The sequence below is a fragment of the Martes martes genome (assembly GCF_963455335.1).
Source record: "Martes martes genome assembly, chromosome: 8".
Classification (NCBI taxonomy): domain Eukaryota; kingdom Metazoa; phylum Chordata; class Mammalia; order Carnivora; family Mustelidae; genus Martes; species Martes martes.
The window spans coordinates 110,214,675-110,239,304 of record NC_137895.1 but is presented as its reverse complement, the minus strand read 5'-3'; the positions used below and the strand labels follow the sequence as shown (position 1 = coordinate 110,239,304).

General features: G+C 41.3%; 1 protein-coding gene across 1 annotated transcript in view; it reads left to right on the top strand.

The window, feature by feature from the left end:
* CCNY (cyclin Y) overlaps positions 1–24,630 on the top strand; it is a 238,172-nt gene that overhangs the window by 156,892 nt on the left and 56,650 nt on the right. The window contains exons 3-4 of the mRNA XM_080810070.1: positions 9,178–9,212; positions 24,463–24,563. Of these exons, the coding sequence (XP_080666196.1) occupies positions 9,178–9,212; positions 24,463–24,563 (136 nt within the window). The remainder of the gene's footprint in view (positions 1–9,177; positions 9,213–24,462; positions 24,564–24,630) is intronic.

Sequence of the window (24,630 nt, the reverse complement as noted above, 5' to 3'; positions counted from 1 at the left end):
GTAGATCGTTTTCATGAGGCAATAGGGAGATGTCTTGAACTTACACACAGTGGGCAGTCAGTCAGTGCCCACAGTCAGTCTCTGCTCGTGTACCTGTTAGCAGGTACATTCTGCCCCAGGACCTCAGGCAAGGAGAAGCCATCCCCTGCCTTGGCACTGTAGTTAGGTATTGCAGATGCATATCTCCCACTGCCTGAGAGACATTCCATCTGGCAGTCCCACTAATCCCTCAGGACTGTTATGTCTAAATTGGAAGCCACCATCTTTCCTCTCCTGTCTACTTCCTCATCCCGTATTTTAAGGATTTCTGGTTCCCCGGCCAGCAGCCCAGGAGTCCTGTGGTTACTGTCTTAGGTCCCATCTCTCCCCTGTATGCTTGGTATCCCTTCCTCCGGTGTCATGACTCTCAGCTCATATTCCCTCACTTGGTCTGTGACCACGGGCCCTTTCCTACCTTCCTGCTTCCAACTCTGTTCTCACTTTTCCTCCACTTTGCTACCAGAAGGAACATTCTGAAACACAAGTCGACTAGCGCCCCTCCTGCTCAAACTGTCCTTCTCAAGTGGTTTCCACTCACCCACAAGGGACAGTGAGCCCTAGGCGTGGCATGCAGCCATTCCCTTGGACCCTTTCTAAGCCTTACCTGCCAGTCCTCCCCTGCCTCCTGCTGTGTACTCCCACAGTCCGGAGTTGCTCCCAGTCCCGAAAGGTCAGGCCCTCTGCTCTGTCACACAGCAGCTGATGCACCATCCTTATTCTCAGTGCTCTTCCTTCTTGCCTGTGCCAGCCCAGAGTCTGCCTCTTATGTGGTACTTCCCCGGATTCCCCCCATTTCATCCATTCTATTCTGATAGACTGTTCCCCACCTGTAATGTCTCTGAAGTCAAGATAGGCAATGGCTTCTCAACATTTAATTGGCGGCTTTTTTTTCCTTCCCAAGTGGGCAAATAGAATAAAATCAGTGGCATTAAATTCAATGCAGTTTGTATATTCCTCCTCTCTTGTGGAGTTCATTTTTTTATGGTTTGTAAGTAAAGAAATAGTGGGTGAATGTAGCCACTAAATTCCATGTTGCTTTATATAGGGACTGTTTTCCTCATTTTGCATTCTCTGTACCAAGCACAGAGGCTAGCACATCTTAGAAACTTAAAAAGAAAATGGATTGAATGAGTGAAGTAATAAAAGAGTGAAGGCAGGGAGGGAGTCACTCCTGGGCAGACATGCTAGGGCATTGTGACAGTCTCTCTGACAAGGTGGCTTTCTAGTTTATGCTGCAACATCACTTTCTTCTACCTTTCCTAACTTCATTATAAAGGTGATGTAGGTTTTTGAGGCCCAGGCAGTGTATTTGGACTTCCCTCTCCCAGGTCTGAACTTGACATGGCCATCCCACCCTCAGGAAGCTCTCCTGTCTCTGCAGTCATCTGTTGAGCTGCACAAGGCAAGGTATTGCAAGGTCTCTTGGCCATGCTAAGCCCTGTAAATTAAATGGTCCAGGGAGGTCTTTTTTGGGCTCTGTGGCCCACTTTTCTTGGAAGCATTGCCTTGCCCCAGTGTCTGATCTCTTGAGCCTTTTAGTCTGGAGGAAGCTGCTTGCACAGTACAAACTCTATGAAATCAAATGAGACCGAGGATATCAGTTTTTCCTCAATATGCCTTGTACTCTGTTGTCTCTCTTGACCTATGCTTTCCCTAGTTTCAGTTGTCAGAAAACTGCTCAGTGAGCAGAAACCCAGAGGTAAGGCTTGGGGTAGTCATTCATTCCACCCCCTACCCCAAGCTGGGGGTAGGCGGGTGAGGGGAGGGCTTTCTGTACTCTTCACCACGGCTGTGTTCTGCTGTTCACTAGCGCCCTCTGGTTTGGTAGTTGGAGTGATAAACTCTTACTCTCCTATAGCTTCTTTCAAGTCCCCTTTTTAAACTGTGAGGACTTTCAGTCTCCCTCCTGCTTTTCAGTGTCTCATGTCTATAGCCTACCTTACACTGTTGAAGTCTGTGGTCATCTCCTCTGCGACATCAGGGAGGCAACTGAATTTCATTGAGAAGTCCGAGTCAGTCGCCATGTAAGAACAACTAATGCCTTGGAAAGATTTCCTGAAGATAGTCATGTATTAAAGCACACCCTTCCAGAATCAACCTGTTGGAGCTTTGAGCCTGCATCCCTCACAGTCTGTATGATTCCACCTGATCCGCAGGGTGTTCCTGAACCACAGTGGACTAGAGTTAGTGCCTCCTCATGACACTGTCAGGAAGACCAGCTATGTAATCTGTCAGAGCTCTGGGCACAGAATCTAAGACAGCAGAGGCTCTCAGTAAGTGCAGTCCTTATTCTGGGGTGGAGGTCCTCATTTGCTCTCTTGGACTGAGGCTCTTCCCTGACCTCGGTCTCTTAGGTATGGGTCCTCCTTTATGCCAACTGCAGCACTTCACACTGAACCCTGGGTCTGACTGGGGGGGGACGTGACGACTACAGTGGAAGAGGAAAGGATGGTCTCTGGGCTCTGCTGTCCGTGTTTCTTGTCTTGATACAGATAGATCAACCCTCTCATTTAAGAGTTGCTTCTACACACCTTGGAAGCAAACCAGGAAGAGGTCAGATCTGAAATGGTAGCAACCAACATTTGATAGCAGTCCTTTATAAAAGTATAGAGAGCATTTTGAATGTCACCTTAAAAAAATCAAGTGATAACTTTGCCACCATGTGCCAAAATGGATCTCTGATGGGTTCGCTAGTTGAAGGTTAACTGTGGTGAATATAATTATAAATATCTAGAAACAGTATGAGTGAATATTAATCTCAGATGGGAAGGGGGCATGCATGCTTATAGGACCAATAGAAAAAATTGCCTAAAAATGAAAACTTATGTCCAAATGCATCCTAAAAATTAATCCATCAATTGGGAATAATACTGTAATACATATGACAAAGAATTAATACCCTTATGTATTAAAGAATCGTTGTACAACCATTGACACTGCTAACATACCAACAGAAGAGTGGGTAACATTTCTCTTTGTGTGCTTGCATATGTGCACATGTATATTGGCATGTTTATATCTTAATATATTAAAATGCAAAAGGGCATTTAACACATCTGTGTACATATGCGTAGAGAAAAGACTCCCTTTGAGAGGATATACACTAAAATACTCAGTTATCTCTGGGTTGTTGAATTATATATTTTTTCTTTCTGTTTCTCTGTATTTTCCTAATTTAAATTTTATTTGTGTCTTTTTCCTTATACTGCTCAGTATTTTCCAGTGTTTTTTATAGTAAGCATGCATTTCTCTTATAATCAGCGAAGTTCTCAAAGAATCCACCTTATTTAGGTTTCTGTGCTTCTGAGTAAATACTTTGACTGTTGGTGTTCTCCAAGGTGAACAGAAAACATCTAAAGTTAGTTGGCAATTTATTAGATGGACACTTGATCTTTGAATGGTTTTCTCCATATGCCTGTACCTACTTCTGCCACCTGTTCTGTTCTCTGGAATCTTCTGCTCTCCACAACTGATCTGCCCTAGATGTCTTTGCAACTTATCTTTTCATTTTTGTTTCATCTGCTTTGCTTAATTAGATTTCACTTTGAATGTTCAGAATATCCCCTTCCTCTGTGCCCAGATTTAGAAATAAATGCAGGTCCATGATAATTCAGAGTGGGCTGGAGTTCTTGGGAGAAGTGGGAGAAGCTGCTCTCCTGCAGTGCAGGAGAGGTGCCTCGTGGGGTAGTGACCTCATCAGGACACCTCGTACAGGGCCCATAGGTGTGGGGTGAATGTGTTCCTACACTGTACAAACCTGTGTCCCGGTCACTGGTGTTCATGACTTACAGCCCTGTGAAGCTGTGAGCTTAGACACGCTGGGACCTCAGAATATTTTTGCATTTGCCTCCGAGCTGTGTTCCCTAATGGGACTCAATGGTTGTGTTTTGAATTAACTGAATAATTGAATTCACTGAATTTTGAAAACTGTGGAAATTGTGTGGTAATCTCAAACATATTATAAGAAAAATTAATATAATCCTTTGATTGTCTAAAGCTGTATGGTGTTCACACACTGGAAAAAAGAAAGGGAAAGAACACCTCTTCTTTTGAACCAGACTTTAGTGGTCCCAGTTGACTCTGCTCTCCCAGCAATCACCTTTACATTTCAAAACAAATTCTAGAATTCTTTATATTGTTGTCAAGGCCTCCCACTTGAATGGCCTGCCAGTCCTTCATATCCAGAATAATTAATAAACTAAGTAGGTTTTCTTTGTGGAGCAGCTTAGCTCTGTTCATACTGGATCCTAATTATCTGTTGTCAGATGGAATTCATTTCATGCAGATTCCAGGCAGTGGCCACACTGCCCTTGGAGGGAGGCTAGAGCAGAGGATGGAGTCTGGGAAACCCGGCAAGCCATCCCCAGTCTTCCCCATTCTGGTCACTCCTTGCCTGGGACTGCATGGGCTACTTCCTCATTTTAACATTTTTTTAAAAAAGATTTTATTTATTTATTTGACAGACAGAGATCACAAGTATGCAGAGAGGCAGGCAGAGAGAGGAGGAAGCAGGCTCCCTGCTGATGCGGGCTGGATCCCAGGACCCTGGGATCATGACCGGAGCTGAAGGCAGAGGTTTTAACCCACTGAACCACCCAGGCACCCCTGCTTCCTCATTTTCAAAGGAAGGATGTTGGATTGCCTGTTTTAGGACTTATTTAGTCCCCTCATTTTGTGTCAAGTAGTGGCTGATGCCAGTCATTGGAAGGTCTATTTTAGAGATGGAACAGGGGAAGCCAAGATAATTTTTTAAATGCCTGTCTGTAAAAGAGGTTAGCTGTAATTGCCTTTAGATTGTTAACAAATCCTCAGTAATTAGGCAGGTTGCTTGATTTGTTGTTGTTGTTGTTGTTGTTGTTTTTTAGAAAGTTGTATTTTTAAAAAGTAAAGAAATTTTGCTTCTATGACATTGTGATAAGGGAATGTCATGTTTCAATCTAAGTGAAATTTTGGTTTTCTCAGATGGCAAACACTGCCATTTTCTCATTTTATCTGGAGAAGACTTAATGTTAACGGTAGTGTTTTTGTTCATTTTAGATGGCTTATTTTTAAAGCCTTAAATACATTCTCTGTTTCAGTCATTATGGAGTTATTTCAATAGCTAATTAAAAATTCTCCTACAAAACCATCATGAATGGGATCCTAGGAGAGAGAGCTGTTATTCCTTTTCCAGGAGAGTGAGGTGTATGATCCACATTAGTTTATTGTCTGTTTTCCCAACAAAGCAAAACCTATTAGTCACTCAATTATATAGAAACTCTGAAAACTCCAGAGAAATTTGATTGATACGTTATTAGAACCCAAAATATCCAGGCTTAAAAATGATTAAAGCTAATATCAGAAATGAATTGGTATATTGCTTATTCTATTACATATAACAAAACGGCTAAAAGCCATTTGAATTTCAGAGCTGACTAATGGCCTCAGTAGTTTCAAATTGACTTTAAAGACAGATTTAGATTTAAGCAATATAATTCATCTTTTTTGGTATTAGCAGTGTAAGAGATTCCACCTACTTTTTTTCTCCTCTGGAAGTGTCTTAGTCCTGGTTCCTACTAGCTTAGGGGAAAAGGAATAATTAGTTGTAAGGGCACCAGGGTATCTGAGAAACCTTATTAAGTTATTGGAAGTAAGGACTAAAAGCCATTAGGAATAAGGAAGCACCTGCCTTCTCCTCCTCACCCTCCTGCCCTCCTTTCTTCTTTGCATGGCAGCTGCATTGGAGATCCTCAAGACAGCCTCCCTCCCCTGCCCAGGGGTGATGACTCAGCAGGAGGAGTGATAGCCCTCAAAATATAGTCATATTGATGGCTGTGGCTTATTACAAAGAATACATACAAAGCAAAATCAGTACAAGGAAAAGGCGCATGGGCAAAGTCTGGAGGAAACCAGGCACAGGCTTCCAAGAGTCCTCTCCAACTAGAATCATGCAGGATGCACTAAGTTTCCCCAGCGACAGTCCCTGATATGCGCCAGCCAAGGAAGCTCCTTAGAGACCCAGAGCCCAGGATTTTCACTGAGGACTGGTTATGTAGGCAGCCTCTGCCAATATGTACCAAAATTAGATTCCCAGGAGGGGAGCAGGTGTTTAGCATAAACTGTATTGTTTGCACAATGTAAGTCCAGTGAGCCACTTTTATCAGTTAGGGAATGGTAGGAACCCTCCCCAAATCCGTATTCCCAGACATCAGCTTAGGGCCTCCCTTGCAAACAGGCCATTACAGGGATGGCAGTCAGACCTTCTGTGTTAACTCTTTTCTGCATAGAGGGAGATGCACTTCATCCCACCCACCCCATATCTTCAGATGAGGTGCTAGCAGTGACGAACTAGCATCTCCAGATTCCTAGGAGAGAGAATTCACCCAGTTAGGAATGGGTATCTATTTGGATCCAGGCACTTACGGTCAGGGTCACCTAGTATAAGCATGGATGTTGGGAATTGTTTTTGTTTGTGTCGGGACTGGCAGTTGGTTTGGGGATTCAGGAGACACTCCACAAGGAAGTCAGTCATAGGGATGCATGGGTGGAAAAGCCTTTCAGATACTATGTAGACAAAGGCCCGCTTAGGAGTGTCATTACACAATAATAAAGAATACAAAATAATCCCATGAACCCAGATTTCAGATTAGAATCAGCAGACTCAGTTGATCTGAGTGAAATAGGATAAGGTAGAGGTATTCACTGTATAAAAACAGTGAGTGCCTAAGATATTCTGTAATAGATTTGGATACCTTATCCTTAGTTATTTTATAATGTCTTAGGGAATTTTGTTTTTTACTCTTTAATTGGAACCGGTGGGCTTCATGGAAATGGCCTGATTTTTCCCTGAGACTTAGTTTTGTAGGAGAGGTACAAGAATAGTATACTTGTTTTGTGTGGTTTGTTTTTATTTTTTTGTTATAAACTTTCTTATTGAAACTTTCAGTCCATACTATTGAAGATTCTGATTTTCAACCCTCTCCTTCTATTTTTGAATAATGCTTAATTTTTTCAGTAGTACCCATATATAAGAATTTTTAATATTACTTGAGGCATGGATATATTTTATCTTTTGGAGGTTGGGTGATATGGGGCATTAAGGTGACCTTGGAGGCAGTTCCCATAATTGGGAGACACAAAGCCTCTGCACAAACCTATTTCTGGGATGTTCTAGGAAGGACTGTCACCTACAGAATTCGCTAGAAATCCTGTGAGGTCTATTGCCTGTGTAGAAAGTGTTTCTAGATCCCTTCAGGCAATGGGAAACCAGCATGGAAATGTCATCGTACCCCCATGTGGCAGAGCAACCTTGAATAGATGCATGATAATTTAGTATTGAATTAATTTAAGGAAAAGATGCACATGCGCACACACACATGCACAGAGTACGTGCACGCACACTAACTGTATGCCAGGAAGTTAAAGCCCAGTGCTTCTGCCAGACCCTCATTTTTCTTTTGTTGTTGTTCACATGTGGATGATGCTTATTTGGAATTAGGTCAAAAGAAATCTTGCAGCCTCCACAGTGTGAATAGCAGACACAGTTCTGCTGCTGTTTTTTTCTTTTCCTTTTTTCTTTTTTTTAAGATTTATTTATTTATTTATTTGACAGATCACAAGTAGTCAGAGAGGCAGGCAGAGAGAGAGAGAGGAGGAAGCAGGCTCCCTGCTGAGCAGAGAGCCCGATGCGGGGCTCCATCCCAGGACCCTGAGATCATGACCTGAGCCAAAGGCAGAGGCTTTAACCCACTGAGCCACCCAGGCGCCCTTTCAGTCTGCTGCTGTTTTATGTGCACTTGGTTTGGGTGCTGGGTGCTGGTCTGGCCTCCAGCGTGGCTAGGTGGCCCCCCAGTCTGTGTGCAGTGCCTGTGGCCTGCAGCTGAATCCATCTGATGGCCAGGTTGAGGCACCTTCTCTCAGCAGTATCCTCATGCTGTTTTTTGCTTTGTACCTCAACCATCTCTGAGATAGCAAGAGGGGCAGCTTTCATTCCAGAGATGATAAGACTTCTAAGGAAAAGCAAAGTGTTTCCTTGTGAATTGAAGAACAGAACGTAAACATAGGAAAACATTTCCATAGCCCCTCAGTCAGATCAGCTGGAGGGCTTTTGAAAACTATTGAAATTGCCTTGGGTCATGGACTGCCGAGAAAAAAAGTCCTCCTCAGATGAGCTCGATTTTTATGCTGTTTGTATGTTTAGGATACCCTGAGGTAGCATTAGTGATTCCCAGGGACCAAGGATGTCATCTTCTTGAAGGAAACCTATTCTTCATATCTTCTACAGTGACCTACTCGATAAACGTGTCAGCTGACTAGTATGTACCCTCAAAAGTGAGTGTTTAGGAAAAAAGAGGCAAAACTCAATGATATTAGGGTATTTCAATAATGCTCTGGGTTCCCTGTCACTTCTACATCTTTGGGGCTAAGGACACCTGTTTTGGGAAACATGAAGGTCTGGTGTGGGAAAGGCTGAGCCATGATGCAGACAGTAATAGGAGAAATCGTAGACAGGGCAGTATTTTTTATTATGAGTCCTATCAGCCTTCATGAGAGGGAGAAGGTACAGCAGATGCCCCCCTGGAAGGGCTCCTGGACAGCAGAAGCCTGGTTTTATTCATTAGCACCCAGCCTGGAGCATAATCGGTATCTGCAGTGAATAACACTTCTGATGTACATTACCTGTCTTGTGTCTTCATGTGTTGCAGGTGTTATTGTGATTTTTTTATATTTCAGTGTCAATATATTAACAATATATTGTTATATTTTTATATTTCACCCATCCCTTTGTGGGCAGGTGGGGTTAGAAATAAATAGTCTTATTATTGGTTAAGCATTCTAAATTAATGGATGCGTACAAGTTCTATGAAATCACTATATAATGTACTTTTTACTTACTGGAAAACTGTTACGCTCCGTTAATCGTGGGGGCAGTTGTTTTGTTAGGATGCTGTACTTAAGTGGGTGTGTATTTTGCTCTGTTAGCCAAGTTTGGATCCTCACTTGTGCAGCTCACGTAGTCTTAAATATGGTAATTGAGCATCTGGGGGCATTGGTTAGTGGAAGGATGGGGCCATGATGCCAGAGGCCCAGTCCTCAGCAACCTGCAGGGGGTTGGCGTGCAGGCGTGTAACATTTCTGTTGCATCTTTTGTTTTCACAGTGAGAGAAAAACGCAAGAGTCTCTTCATTAACCATGTAAGTGAAGCTGTCTTCTTGTGTTCTTCATAATGATGATACTGTGTAATCACCATGTCTGGAGTAGGTACAGTTGGTTCATGTATTTTGTTAAGACGTGGAAGAATGTGAAGAATGCTGTGATGTACTTATGCTCAGTTTGGTTTGTAATTGGACAAGCTGGCTTGGTATTTCCACTGTCTGAAGTGTTTTTCCAGAAAACCCACACTGCTCCTGTTCATGGGAAGGTGTGTGTGAACAGTACCACAGCACACACTACAGGTCCAAATGAAAGCCACTTTTAAATTTCTCATTCTTTCCTTCTCCTACCCCACCGCCAAATGACTATGTTTCTCCTTGCAGCTCACTTCTATTTGAATAAACCCATACTTGTTTCTGTGAGGCTATCTGCCTCCACACACTCTTGCTTCTCTTTAATTGGTATTTATAGGTCCAGTAGAGTCTCTTTGTTCTTTGGGTGCTCACGAAAAGAATAAACTTGATATCACTTTAGTTTTAAAAGGATTTGAAAAATTCAGCTCTAGGCTTTTGGCCAGTTCTAAGCAGTGTCTCTATCCCTGCTGGCCGGGCATAAAGTGTTTCTTGGAAATACTTTGTTGTTGTTCTTTGAGCAACAGGGGCAGCTGGCTGGCCCCATCTCTGCTCTGTCCGCCCTCCCACCAACACCTCCCCAACCCATGGCACCCCAACTTGCACGCTTCAGGAGGGTGGAGACCTGCCACTTTGCTCTCCCTCTCAATATATGCCTCTTCATTTAGGAAAGAAAACTGTCTCCGTGAGGTATGGAAGGATGAAGTAGGTGAATTGCCAAAATAAGTATGCTATAAATTCTCATATTGAAAAGAAGAATGATGTATTTGACCTTACAGGGGTTTTTCTGAGAATTTCTAGACTGTCTGCCTTTAAGTATTTGTGGATTTTGAAATACTTGGCACTGAAGCTGCGTTGAAGAGACTTAAAGCTATAATATTGCCTTCCCTGCCCTTTGGAAATCTGGACAAAATGCAGTTGAAAAGAAATTCAGAAGCCGGACACACACTCTCAAAGGGGCTCCATGCTTGGCGCTTAGGAGATCGGTAGTATCTTCTTAGGCAGAGTCAGTCTATACATGCCTGTACGATGTGTGAAGGGCCAGAGAGAGGGGTCTGTAGTATTTATTGTATTCTTAAACCATTTGTGACCTCTTCCCTGGCTGTCTCAAATTTTGAAGCATCACTGTGTAAAGCATCTGTGAAATTAAAATTTATGTCACAAGGAAAACATACACCTTATTTTAAAAGGCAGTGTATACCTAGACACAAAAATTTGAGTGATTTGAGCTAATTTTATAAATCCTTACTTTTCATTTCTTTGCCTGCTGGATGCTGTCGCGTACTTTCTGACTCATTAGCACATCTGATGAGGAACTTGCAAGGAAGAGAGAAGAGCTGAAACTGCAGACAGCTTACCTTTCCTGGGCATTGCAGCTCTAGTAAAGGCATTTTGAATAAAGAGGAGGCTAGGCGTTCGTCCGTGCCAGCTGTTGTGATTGTGCTTAATGAGATAGAGATGTACTCTCCTCGTGCTAACGTGCAGATGTGTTTGTATAATTTCTCCCACCTAACCTCACACTTTGTGTTGTGTACAGTCCTGGCACACACTGAGTACATATCTCTTGGACTGAGGATATGGATTAGACAGTTGTTGAAATCTGCTCTTTGTACTTGTTCCTACGTAGAGAACATCTCCGTGCTGTCTTCCATAACAGATGACTGTGTAACAGCGTGACCCTCCAGTTCGTGAACAGACCTAGTTGCCAAATAGCATATTGGTTCTGGCTGTGCTGGGAAGAGCCATTGGAATGTGCCATTCCAACCAACTGGAATATAATTTGAACGAAATTACTGCAGATTCAATTAGGCTAATAAACCAACTGTGCTTTTCAGGTTTTGAAACACTGGGGAGTTACAAGTTAGAGCACTAGACAGATCAGGAGCAGCAACTGAGTACTTTACCATGTCTCTTGAGTACTTTACCATGTTTCTGCCAGGGTCTGTTCTAATTGATTGAACCTACTTAGTAACCATTCTGGGCAGGCACAATTTATAATTTCCATTTTATGGTTGAGGAAAGCGAGGCACAAAGAAGTTAGCCAAATAAATAGTGGACCCAGGATTGGGAACCAGGTGGTCTGGCCCCAGAACTCCCTCTTAGCTCTCATCCTGTATGTTTCTCAGAGGATGATGCCAGTTCCCACTTAGATGGAAGTTGTTAAGCTTAGTTATCTAAAGTTAGAGATGACATTTATAATTAAATTTTTATAGGCTCTTTTGTAGGACTCAATTCTGTATAGGGGCCCTAACTAAAGGTTGTTGAACTGTGGAATGATGGTTATTCTTTGCCCTTGCTTATAAAACCTCCTCATTTTTTATTTGTTTTGCTGTGAGGGATGTTGTTTCTTTAATTTCTCTTTCACGTTTCTGAAGAACCTACTTAGTGCATGTTGCTAGGATAATCTACGAAGAGGCTACTGCTGAATAACAAGGAAAGCAGTGGCTGTAGGTCAGCCATTTTTAGAATGGCAGGGGTGGTCAGCTCTACTCCGGGCAATGATGACTGTGGGGAAATAACTTCCACTAGTTGGAGGGAAATTAGGCTTTTCTGGCATCCAGGTAGCAACACCTTAGCAAGTAACAGGAGTAGACTTTGGGAATATCATGCAGGGAACAGATCAGTTGAGAATGGACCACCACCCAGGCCACCCAGGCCACCCAGTCTGGAAAAGAGATGGGCCTTTAACTGACTCAGAAGAGCCAAGACAGACATAAAAGATTAAGTAAAAGGAGGCTGCTTCTGAAAGAATTATTATAGGCTTTAAAGCTTGAAACCATTTGAGGATAAACCTCTCTATGTATTTTGGTAGTTAAGTCAGGGTGAATTTTAAAGATTAATATTCTACTCAGCATCTATCTGTGTTTTAGATGTAATTAGTATTAACAGTTGTAGGAAAATATAGTACATTACGAAAGACACTTAGGTTTTTAAAAAAGAGGGCTGCGTTAAGAGCTTTGTTTAAAGTGTGTTCTTTATTCAACATTTGCTAAAGTTTTGGCTTTGCTTTTTCTTTAAGGTTAGCTATTTTAATAAATCTTTTAATTAAAATGTTAAGATCTCTCTTATAAATTGTGAGTGGCCTTGCAGGTGTCTGGAGTCTAGAATCACTCTTGAAACTGAGGGAAAACTTACACCTTTTACTTCGGCCTAATTTTTCTGTGACATCCTCTTGCCACTTGATGACAGCATACCTTAAGTGAATTGATCATTCTAAGAAGTTAAAAAGAAGAGAAATTAAAAAAAAAATGTATCAGAAGGTGAATGGCCGGACTACTTTAGTCTCATGAAAAATAATTACAGTATTTGTAATACTGTAGACAAATACAGTATTTGTCTTAATAATGAGATAAAAAACTGTGAAAGAATAAAGTAACTATAGGGTATTACATATCAGTTAAGTGATAGTCACACTGTTAGCTGGACTTAGAGCCAAAAGGATTTCCTCAAGCACCCAAGATTTGGGGACCTTGAAAAAGTCTGGAAGTCACAGTTCTCCTGTCTTATAGAATAGGGCATAATTCCTGGCCTACCTGACTCAAATGTTATAATGGAAAGGAAGGTGATTTGCAAACTAACTGTAACACCATATAAATATGTCAATGTTATTACTATTACTGCCTCTTGGGATATAGATAAATTCTGTTTAATTTTCCAAGTTCAGTACCAAAACCGACAAAAGTCTTTCTGGTATTTTAATTTTGGATACAGTGTTTTCATAATTGTAAAGATCAGGGTGGAATACATTCTCTTCAGTTTTGTTTGGGTATACTGCTGTGTAGAGAGCTGATGGTCTTCTTAAATAGTTAAATTCTGAATTGATTTCTGCCATCTAGTGTTGAGTGGGATAGGAGTAGATTCCTTCTCAAACGGTGTCTATTCTGTTATCGTCTCCATCTGCTAAGCCATAGAAGTCCAAGAATGAAGAATGAGTTTGATCCAGGAACTGAAATTTAAAAAATTCTAAAACTTGCTTTGCCTCTTTGGGAAATTTGCTTGTAATAGGACACAAATTTTTTGAGTAAATGCTATGTTAGCATCAATACAATGTGCTTGGACAGTGTGAAGGAAGCTTCACTAAGATTTTAATCTCAGTAAGATTTTAAAAGTTCAGGAAGAGCAAAAGATCCAACCTATATTTTGAAATAATTTCAAATTTATAGGAAAGTTACAGTAATACAAGTGTATAGGATTTTCACAGCTCACTAAGGGAACCTTAGTTACTCTGGTTCTCACACACTCACTCTGCTTGACACAGGGTATTGAAAGAGGGGGCACACTTTGTTATTTTATCTCAGTTTTTTTTATTTTTTAAGAGTATCAGGAAATGATCATGGTGTACACACTGGTAATGTTGATACAGATGAGAAGTTGGTATAAGGTGTCAGGTCCTTGAGTGTCTTGGTTATGTCTGTGAAACACTTGTTTCTTTCCTATTTCCTCCTCACCCACCCTTCCCTTTCTTCATTTGGTCACTCATTACGTGGCACAAATAAAGGGTGGCCGGTAAAATGTGATGAGGTCTGCAAATACAGGATAACTAACAGGTGAAACTGCTTCTCTGGTGCCTTCATAGGTCATTTTGAGAACTACATTGTCCTTGTTAAGACACAAGTGAAGGAGTCACTAAACCAGTGTTAGGATTTGTCCTAGAAAATTCAGGGCAGTAATGTCGGTTGGGAGTTGCTCTGTTTGAAATCCTGGTCTTTTGTATATGCTGTTAAGATCTCATCTGTGAATAAGCCAGCACAAGTTCTTGACCATGGCTGCCTGTTTTTCACATTGTTTAGACACTCCTGTAGGGGTGGAAGGAGCTGTTCTTACATGATTTCAGTCTGTGACTTCCCAGTTCCTTTGTTGTCATTTACTAAGGGTAGAGGGGACATAGCTGTTCCTTACGTAAGCTGGACAGGCCACCCTCTTTACTACTGCCATTTTATTTTTCACGTTTTGCTCTTAATGTCAGTTTCAATTTCATCACCTCACTTAGAGATTTCTAGAGTAGAGAAAGCAAAGAAAAAACAGAAGGCTGAGAAGGAGTATGGAGTTGGCCAGAAAAGCCCTTTAAGAAGCAGACTGTCTTGTCCCTTACCCTTTAAGCAGAGGCTCCCACCCCAGCATCTCTGCTTACGGTCTGTTCTTTTACTTTATATAAACATTGTTATACGTATGTATGTTACATAAAGTTATATGTGTTATATGTGTAGTCGTATAAACGTGGAACTTTTTACACATGTATATATTTAACTTTTTCTGGAAAAATTTCAAACTTAAAGAAGTTGTAATAATAATAGTACAACAAATTCCTATATACCCTTTACCTAGATTTACCACTTTTAAGCCAGTGTTTTTTCACTTTTTGCCCATCCTCTGATCATTAGCCTATGTATTTTCTTCTGAATTGTTGGGGAGTACATCATTCCCTTTACTTCCTACTACTCTACTGTGTATTTCCTAAGAACAAGGCTATTCTCTGTATAACTATAATATTGTTATCAAAATCAAGAATTTAACATTGGTAAAATTCTTTTTTATTAACTGTCCATAATCCAACTGTGTTAAGTGGCCTCATAATGTCCTGTGTAGCATGTTTTTCTCTGGTACTGCTTTCAGTCCGGGATCAAGCACGGCATTTAGTGGGTATGCCCTCTCAGTGTCCTTTAATCTGGAGAGATCCTCAGCCTTTCTTTGTCTTCCATGACACTGGCATTGTTGAAGAATACAGGGCCAGGTGTTTTTTGTTTGGTTGTTTTTTTAAAGATTTATTTATTTATTTATTTTGGGAGAGGGTAGAGGGAGGGAATCTTCCAGCAGACTCTCCACTCAGCAATGGAGCCAAACACAGGGCTCAGTCTCACGACCAGACCTGTGAGATCATGACCTGAGCTGAAACCGGGAGTCAGACGCTTAACTGATTAGGCCACCCAGGTGCCCCAGTTTTTGTTTTGTTTTTTTAAGCAAAAATGCTTCTCATTTTGGATTTGAGTGAAGGATTTAGGAAAGCATTTGCAGCCAGAATTCTTCATGGAATGCTCCCTTGCGCTTCTTAGTGTTTCAAATCTGGAGACATGATACCTTCTGACTTCATTGGTGATGTTGATTTTGATCACCCTGCCAGGTGCTGTCCAGATTCTCTACCCAGTACTTAATGCCTTCCCCCTGCCAACCAATAAGTAGTCTTTGGGCCATGCAGATATCCTGCTGCCTATCTCCAACCCCAGATTTAGCATCTGTTGATCATTCTTGCTCGAACCAGTCTTTATGTTTTGGTTGCAGAATGCTGATTATCCAGCTCCATTGCTTCCTTCCCATGTGGCAGTCATCATTCTGCTCTCAGGGGAACCCTTTCTTCCCATCCACCCATTCTACCATCCATCCATCTTTAGTGTAGAGTTCTGGATTTCTGTTTTTTCAGTGATTTATAGCCATTCCTGTCCTTAATTATTTTGATGCTCACATTTCCCTTGATTTGTCTAGTGGCAGTTTTTTCAAACTGGTTCTGTGTTCCTGTGGCATGCCCCAACTTTTTTTTTTTTTTTTTTTTTTTTGGGAGCACTCTCTTGCTTTTTGGCACACTAAGATATTTCAGGCTCACTTGTACCTCCCTGGGTCAGCCCTGAAATCAGCCATTTCTTCAGGGAGCCGTGATTTTTTTTTCCCCCCCACTGTGGTGACAAGACCATTAGAAACCCAGATCTAGGCTTCATATGTACTTCTTGCTGCTGGACATCAGTGCTTCTCACTGGCCCATTCATCAAACAGCAAAAAGACGTTTAGAAATCATTCCTGCTGATATTTTAATTTCCAGTTCTAGTCCATTCCATCAGGTGTTTACTTGCTTTTGGTTTTTAACTATTTTTTCCTTCTATGAAAAATATATTTAAAAAAAAACTTTATTGAGATATAATTTACATACCATAAAATTCACCCTTTTAAAGTATATAATTTAATGGTTTTTAGTATATTCATAAATTACCACAGTCAATTTTTAGAATATACTCATTACCCCAAAAAGAAACCTTGTATTCATTAGCAGTCATTCTCTGTTCTCATCTCCCCCCAGCTCCTGGCAACCACTATTCTGCTTCCTGCCTCTACAGATTTGTCTCTTCTGGAAATTTCATATAAATCTCATCATACATTATGTAGCCTTTTGTGACAGACTTCTTTCTTTAGCATGTTTTCAGGGTGCATCCATATTGACTTAGTTTATGTTAGAAATCTGTTCCTTTTTATGGCAAATACTGTTCCATCATGTGGCTAGGCCATATTTTATCGATCTGTTCATCAGTTGATGGACATTTGATTTGTTTCCACCTTTTTGCTATTAGGAATAATGCTGCTGTGGACATTCTTGTACAGGTTTTTGTGTGGACATGTATTTTCATTTCTCTTGGGCATATACCTCGGAGTAGAATTTCTGGGTTATATGACCATTCTATATTTAACATTTTGAGGAATTGCCGAACTGTTTTTCAGAGTAGTTGGTCTTTGGCTTTTCATATTGTGGCTGCAGTCCTATGAATTCAGTTTTAAACTCTGATCAACAATTAGCTACTTCTTTCTTCAAATCGCAACTCTTATTTTTTTTTCTTTACTTCCTTCTTTTATTTTTTAAACTTTTCCCAAGAGAAGAAATGACCTTCTGGAACCAGAAACATTTTTACCAATATGACTATAACTGCATTCATTAGGAATTTTGAGTGGATGATGCTTCAGAACAGGTTGGTGTAGCAAGAACACTTTATTAGGAGTCAGGTGGCCTGAAGTCTGATTGTTCTGACACAGCGCCACTTCGTGATGCCCGGTTCCTGTATGACTTGGTATAGCACTTTGATTCTGTCACCCAAAAAGAGGAGTGCTATTGCTTACCTCCCAGAATTGTCTCGCAGGATAGTTATGAATGGCAGTGGAGATAGGATATGTGTGGGCCCTTAAACAATTTGCATTGTGCATATTTGAGCTTCTGCAACAGTTTCCTAATTATGTAGAAGAGTGAGCTCAAATGAAGTGGGAAAGAAACTTGAATTTCTTATATTCTGAGACAAGTCTAACCTTTTTTATTTTTTTAAAGATTTGTATTTATTTGACATAGAGAGCAACCGAGAAAAGGAACACAGTAGGGCGAGCAGGAGAGGGAGAAGCAGGCTTCCCCCTGAGCAGGGAACCTGACACAGGGCTAGGTCCCAGAACCCTGGGATCATGATCTGAGCCAAAGGCAGACACTTAACAACTGAGCCACCAGGTGCTCCAAGTCTAACCTATTTTTGAGTCTTTCTGTAAATAAAAAATGTTAAGACCTACATTGGATAAACATCCACCCGACTTTACGCCTAGCATTTTGGGATATGCTCATTTTCCCACCCCACCCTACCCCAGAAAATGTAGTGTGGACTGTATATACCATTGCATTTAAGAAATGAAGTAATAGAAAAATGTTATTTCAGAAATCAACCTCTGTTTCTTTTGTAGCTGCAGAAGGAACTCAGGTGGCAAAAAATACACCCTATGCTTGTTGCCGTGCAAAAGCCTCCTGAGGGGCTGGGAGGCCTGGGGCAGCACCACATGCCCTCACTGCTATCAGGGAAATCTCTCCACCTCAGGTGGTGTCAGGCCTAAAAGATTATATTTCTGGATTTTGCTCACAGCCAGAAATTTAATGACAAAAGGTACTTCTCATTGTAGAGTTGGTACACTAAGCCATAATAAAACCAAGCTTTGACCTGGGATTGAAGTACAATGTGAATGTAATTATTTTGTAGCGACAGCATGCATGACCCACAGTAGAGCAAGATTTGACCTCAGTGCTGGCATTTACCCAGTTTTTGTTCTTGAAATCCAATGTTGGTTTATTTTTTGCCTTCATAAATTAGTGATTTTGTCTGCTTCTGTTCTTAATTCCATGGATGTTTGCTTTTCCTTTTAGTCTTTTAGTCTTTCAGAATTTGTAGTCTTTCCCTGCTATAAAAAATTGATCCTGCTAAAAGCTGTTCAGTCTCCCTTTTTCTTTCCACAATTATTAGTTTGTTAATACCTTGAGATCAAAGATGAGGGGGTCTTCCTTTTGTTTGTTCTATTCTTTTGTCATTGTGTCTCTGAGGCCTGTGGTGGTATTGGAAGGATGCTGGTAGAGCTCTCCTTTCTTGTGGCCCTCCTCTCAGCTGTGAATGCTTCTACCCACTTGGATAAGTGGGTTTGTATGGACTTGGGTGTTACAAGAATGTCCTTGTGTCCACTCCGTATTGGCTGTGTGACTTGGGCAAAAATACTTAATCTAATGAGGGAGCTACCACACCCTGCCTTCATGGTCTTGGGAGACTGTGTTCAGGTGGTGGCAGTGCCCTTTTCCCACCTGTTCTGTGCTCTTTCTACATGTATTTTGCACACATCAGACCTTTAGTTAATTGTTAATGAAGGAATACTAGTGCAAATTTCATTTCTCTGTGCTCTGGGAAACTAGCCTTCTCAATGAAGGTCATGGTTTTAAAAATATGAGGGAATGTTCATTTTTGGAGATTTGATTTGGTTTCCAAACTTGTACAACTTTTTTCCTCTACTGATATTACCTCATATTTTCTAATGCTTTTTTTTTTTATTAGATCCTAACAAGCCCTAAGAAATAGTAGGTCAGTTTTGTCCAACCATTGAAAATGGGAAGTTAAAACACAGAGACTTAAGTGTTATTAAGTGACTTAATAATACTCATTGAGCATGTCCATGTGCTCAGCACCCCACATGTTACCCTGAGATAGCCCTTACAGCACCACGATGAGGGGTGGGTCAGCTCTGCATATTTTACAGATGAAGGCATTGAAGCTAGGGGAAGTAAAGCATATGGTGACCTTATAATTTATTTTCCAAGCCGGGACTCCATTGAATTTGAAAAGGGATGCTGTTATTGGTGACTCAAGACAACAGGGGCAAACTTGGACTGTCCCCAGGAAGCCAGGACGTGTCATCATCCTCCTTAACTACCTTGCCCAAGTTTACATAACTAATCAGTGACAGAGCTACATCCTGAACTCAAGGCTTTCAGATTTCAGCCATACTCTCGCTTCACCTGTACTGGAGTATCTCATCCACATTAGGTCCTAGCAGGACTGCAAGAGAGCCAGGACTTTGGCCCCTTTGTTTTGCCAGTCACTGTCTCACAGCAGTTTGTCCTGAGTGTGTCATTATTATTTCTCTGTCCAATGGCAAGAGCCCTTGGCTGTTCGCCAAGCTTGTTTGCCTGTTTGCCAGCTTCTTAATATATGGCACTCTCCTTTCTGCTGTTGGTAGGAAGGCATGGACTTTGGAGTCAGGCAGATGTGTTCACAAATGTGAATTCTGGTGTCTTACATTTGACCTTGGGAACATTACTTAATTTCTCTGACCTCCTATGACTTATTAAATAAAAGTTGTTATTGTCATCATGTCACCATTTAATTATATCTAAGTGTAGTGTATGTGGAAGGAAGAAGTGCGTGGTGACCTGGGGCCATGAAGAGACAAGAAATGTCCCCTCCCTGCAATGGAGAATCTCCAAATCATTTAAGCAGGGAGGGGACATGATCTGATTTGCTTTGTAGAAAGATCACTGTAACATCAGAGGAAGACTGGTTTGGAGAGGAATGAGCCTAGAGACAGGATGGCTTCTATGGTAATGTGGGTGAGAGGTGATGGAGGCCATTCATATATACCAGTTAGTGACCGGAGGGGTGTAGAGGAAAATGCTTTTGAAATGTATTTAGGAAGCTTTGCGCAGTGGCAGTATCGTAGCCAATGAGGTTTATCCGAGGCGCGATTATTGCTAATTGAAATGTATTTAGGAGGTAGAATCAATAGTATGTGATGCAAGGAGACCAAAGGAAAGACAAGATACTTAAAAATATTTGTGGATTTCTGGTTTTAAGTCATTATAATTGATTGGAAGAAGAGGTTCATTTGTCATTAGAGGTGCCTATGAGGAACATTTAGGTGGAGAGCTCAGAAGAGAGGTTGGGTCAAAGAAGAGAGATTTGGGACTCAAAGGAGAGCAGAAGGAAGTTGAACTAATGGGGCTACAGGAGGACCCCCTGGGGAGAGAGTGTACAGGGAGAGGAAAAGACTATCACCTTCCAGGGAGTTGAGAGAATTGGAGTCCACAAAAAGGGACTAGGTAGCCAGAAAGAGAGAAGGACACTAGGAGAGAGCTCAGACTGGAAAGCCCTCATTGCAATAGCAGCTTGGGGGTCTTTGTGAGTGGGTGTTGCATGTGGAGTGTGAGCCAACTTCTAGAAAATTTGAAGAGGCGGAGTCATTTACTAGCCCTGGCCTGGAGAATGGTAGGTCTTCCACTGGAGGTGAGGAGGGCAGTGCGTGTAGGTGTTTGGCAGGGAGGAAGAAGCAGTAAAGTGAGCGGATGCTGCCTGATGGCCTCTCAGTTCTCTGCAGTGCATGCTGCCTGCGGGAGCTCAGAGTGAGGCGCTGACAGAGGACCTGGGAAGGTGGGGGGTTGGGATAGTTGGGGTTCAGTGGTGGTCTTATCCCTCTACCCCATTTCTCTTTGTCCTGCACTTGGATTTTGTGTGCCTGTGTGCATGTGTGAGTGTGTATTTACATATTTTTGTATCTGACAGATATTTAATTGGAATCACAGAAAGGGATGATCTCATTATTTGGGACACATGATAACTCTTCAGTAAAATCTTCTTAAATACATGGTCCAACAATTGTGTGTTAGTGGGTCTGGCTGTAAATAATAGGTTATTTTATACTGTGGACGTTATGTAAATAGGTGGACTAGATGATCTTCACTCCAGTTCTAAGGTTTTTTGCCACATATTTATTACTTAATTTGTAAGATATACACTATTACAAAGATAAAAATTTTTATTTTCTTAAAATATTTTGAATAATAGTTTAGAGCATTTATTTCCTTGTAGTCCGTAATTGGGCTTCTTGCTAATTGGACTGTTCTCTGCTCCCCCTCCACGCAGTTTATGGTTGACATTACAGTCTCTACTGTAATGTCACTGTAATTTCACCAAGACTGGCCTTCTTGGTACCATCTGTCTGAGCCAGCCAACGATACTGTTTTGCCCTTCCTTTTCCAGTAAAACATTGTCTAAGGTATTTTGTTCTGTGTCTTTCTAGTATGTTACAGACATTAGCACAAAAAAAACATTCCTGTCACTTTTCTGGACATATTTAATGTTCTTATTTAACAGGGACTGATGTAATGCTTCTTATGCACTGGCCGTGCTCTGAGCGCATTATAAATACGACCTCATTTCCTCTTCATTATGACCCTGGGAGGTAGGGTCTGTGTCTTATTTCCGTCTCACAGACAGGGAAGTGGAGGTGCAGAGAGGGAGGCTGAGTGATGCGCCAGCTCACGGCGTGAGTTGTGGCTGAGTCCGATTCACCTGTCTTCTTGACTGCTCTTCCCCAGGGCATCGTATGGCCGTGTAACTTATGAGCAAAGACTGAAACCTAATTGGAAGATTTCAGATGTGCCAAACATAGAATGTCCAAGCATATGGACTTTTCAGAATCATGGGACGACTAAATTAATGTGGTATTATGTTAGATAATACTGAAACCGAGAACCATATATCTGGTGCACAATGCACTCATTCAAAATACTGAACACATGAGAACACACGTTTCGGTGAAGTACATGTATCTGTTGCTTCAGAGGCATCGCCGACGTTTCCCGCTGTCTGTGTTGCCGGACACACATTGGTGCTGCGCGTCGGCACGTGCTGGTGCCTGGGCTGGCTCGGCCTTCCCGCTGCTACACAGAACCCAGAGCAGGAGAGCAACCCCAGAGTCCAGAGCTTTTCTGCTGCAGGATTCTTTGAGCTTTTTAGTGACATGGGTTTATTTGAGCTTTTTTTATTTGAGCTTTTTGGTGACACAGGTTTTGGATCCAGAGAAGTACACGTTCTCTGATTCTTGCGGTCCTGACATTCAACAAGTGACTTCACACCCGAATGGTATTTCAGAGTGATGAGGCATCCTGCAACTGAAAATCTCTTTGTAACTCAATACGGAGGCTTTGTCTTCAAGTTAGACATTGTTACAGAGTTTGAAAGCTTAGTTGGTGTTCTCCTGGCAAACTGTAGGCTTCTGCACACCAGCCCTGACTGCCGGGAGGCTGCCGCGCTCTGTGGGACTCCTGTCCAGTGAACCCTCAGACCCTCAGGGACTGTGTGCACCAGGGATGTGCCTACCTACAGGCTCACAGAAGGAGTTTCTAGATTGAAGGGGGGTAGATTATGTTCACCTGCGTGCGTCTCTCATCGCCTCTCCTTGACACCCGTGCTCATGTTTTCTTAGGGTAACTACTTACTCTTTGCAGTTCCCATCCCATTTTAATCCTGGGAAATGTGTGTCAGAAGGAATAGTTGAAACCACATGAAATAGAAGTGAATTCTCATTGTACTTTGCTTCATTGTTGGGGTTATATCTAAAGTTATCCTGTGTCTTTAAAAATTCATTAACATATCAGTTGATTACAGAATTTTGTGTTAAATGGAATACCTGTTGAGATTTTGTTTTGTAGTAGATTTTGCGCCGGTGGGGAAAATTTCCTAAGACCTTTAAAAGTTTGCCGCCTGTATTAAGAGCTGTCTTATGTTCTGAGTTTTTGATGTGTTTTATGTGACTTAAATATGATTGCTATAAGAGGTTAAGAAGAGAAAAAATTATTTTTAGTGCCTTTGGATTATCGTAATCAGAATGTTGTAATTTGATAGATGTGAAAATACCATCATAAAATTGACATTCAAACGGTAACTTCAACTTTGCGAGTTTTCTTTGTGCCCTTTTCTTACACAGGCACAAAAGGATGTAAGCTTAAGAAGGAAAGCCTGAGAACTGAATTTCCTTCCTGACTTTGGTTATTTCCTTCTGACCCACATGCTATTTATAAACCAGTGCTAGGGAGGGCTATAATGTTTCAGTAGTGCAGTGCCCTCTAGCTGTGATCTGAGGAACTGGATACTTGAAATAGTGACTTTTGTCTGCCATTTATTTAGTTTTGAGGGGAGATTCTGTGTATACATTGGTTTTACATTTCTCAGGCTATTGCATATTTTCATAATTTTATTACAGAGGAAACTTTATTAAAAATGAAGTAAATTTTCATTTGGTCTGTGATTAGCTTTGAGGCTTCCTTTACCTTTGTAAAGTGTGGACACAGGAATTTGTTGCAGCTGGGCACTTGAGGCAGGCAGTTTTATTAGCACTAAAGGGATTATTTGCTTCAGTTGCTGAATATGCCTATTACACTGTCAACATAGCACCAGGCAAATGGAAACTTGTTTGGGTGATTCGATTTTTTTTTCCCCCTAACTTGCTTTTGAATAAGAACTATCTGGAGTAATGTCTACTAATCATATCGCCCACATATTGGCAAAAATATACTTAGTATTCATTTAGAATGTCATAAGTTTATAATTTAAATTCTTTTTTCTTTACCAGTACCTTTCAGAAGTAGTTCTCAGTGCTGAGGTGCTTCAAAGAGCTCAAAGTTTATACATTTGTGAAAGAACCAGCCATAAGTTGGAACAGACACTACCTGAAGGCCATCCATTGGTTGTATTTTCAAAAGTGTCCGATAATCTTCCTCTTTAAAATACGCTTCGCCCCAACAAGCAATACTTTTTTCTTTATATCTTCACCTCCTGAAGTCAAGCTGATAAACAAGGAGATCTAAATTTACATTGGTTGCATTTTCCATGACCTCCAAATCAACTGCACCCCAGGAATAAAGAAAATGGATACAGTTGTCTCTTGCCTTGATCTCGATGCATAAAACCAGGATGCTGCCTTAATTAGGCCTTTCACTGGTGTAATGAGCAGTGTACTGATTGTTTCACACAGTCCCCAGGGCAGGTGATTTTTGTGGATTTTGCAACACACTCTTTGGTGCTTGCTTGTAAGAGAGTACTGTTCTCCTAGTGAAGGAGGTTTGGGACTAGCAATGGTGGTGGTGACTTTTACATGTAGAAAAACAAGGGATTTCACTGTACAAAGAAAGTGTTTTTGTACTGTTCTTGTTGGTGGTATTAATATTTCTTGCTAAGACACTTTCCTTCTGTGGTCTGATATCAAGTTTAAGGGGATGATGTTTCTTGGAAGAATCGTGAGTCCCATTTAATTGTCCTGTCTTGTTGCCATTGTTTTCTAGCATCCTCCAGGACAAATAGCGAGGAAATACAGCTCCTGCTCCACTATTTTCCTAGATGATAGCACAGTCAGTCAACCAAACCTCAAGTATACAATTAAATGGTGGGTATATACATTTTTGCTTGACTGAATGCTTTTTTCTGTTTCTTAACCTGACAGCTAACTGGTT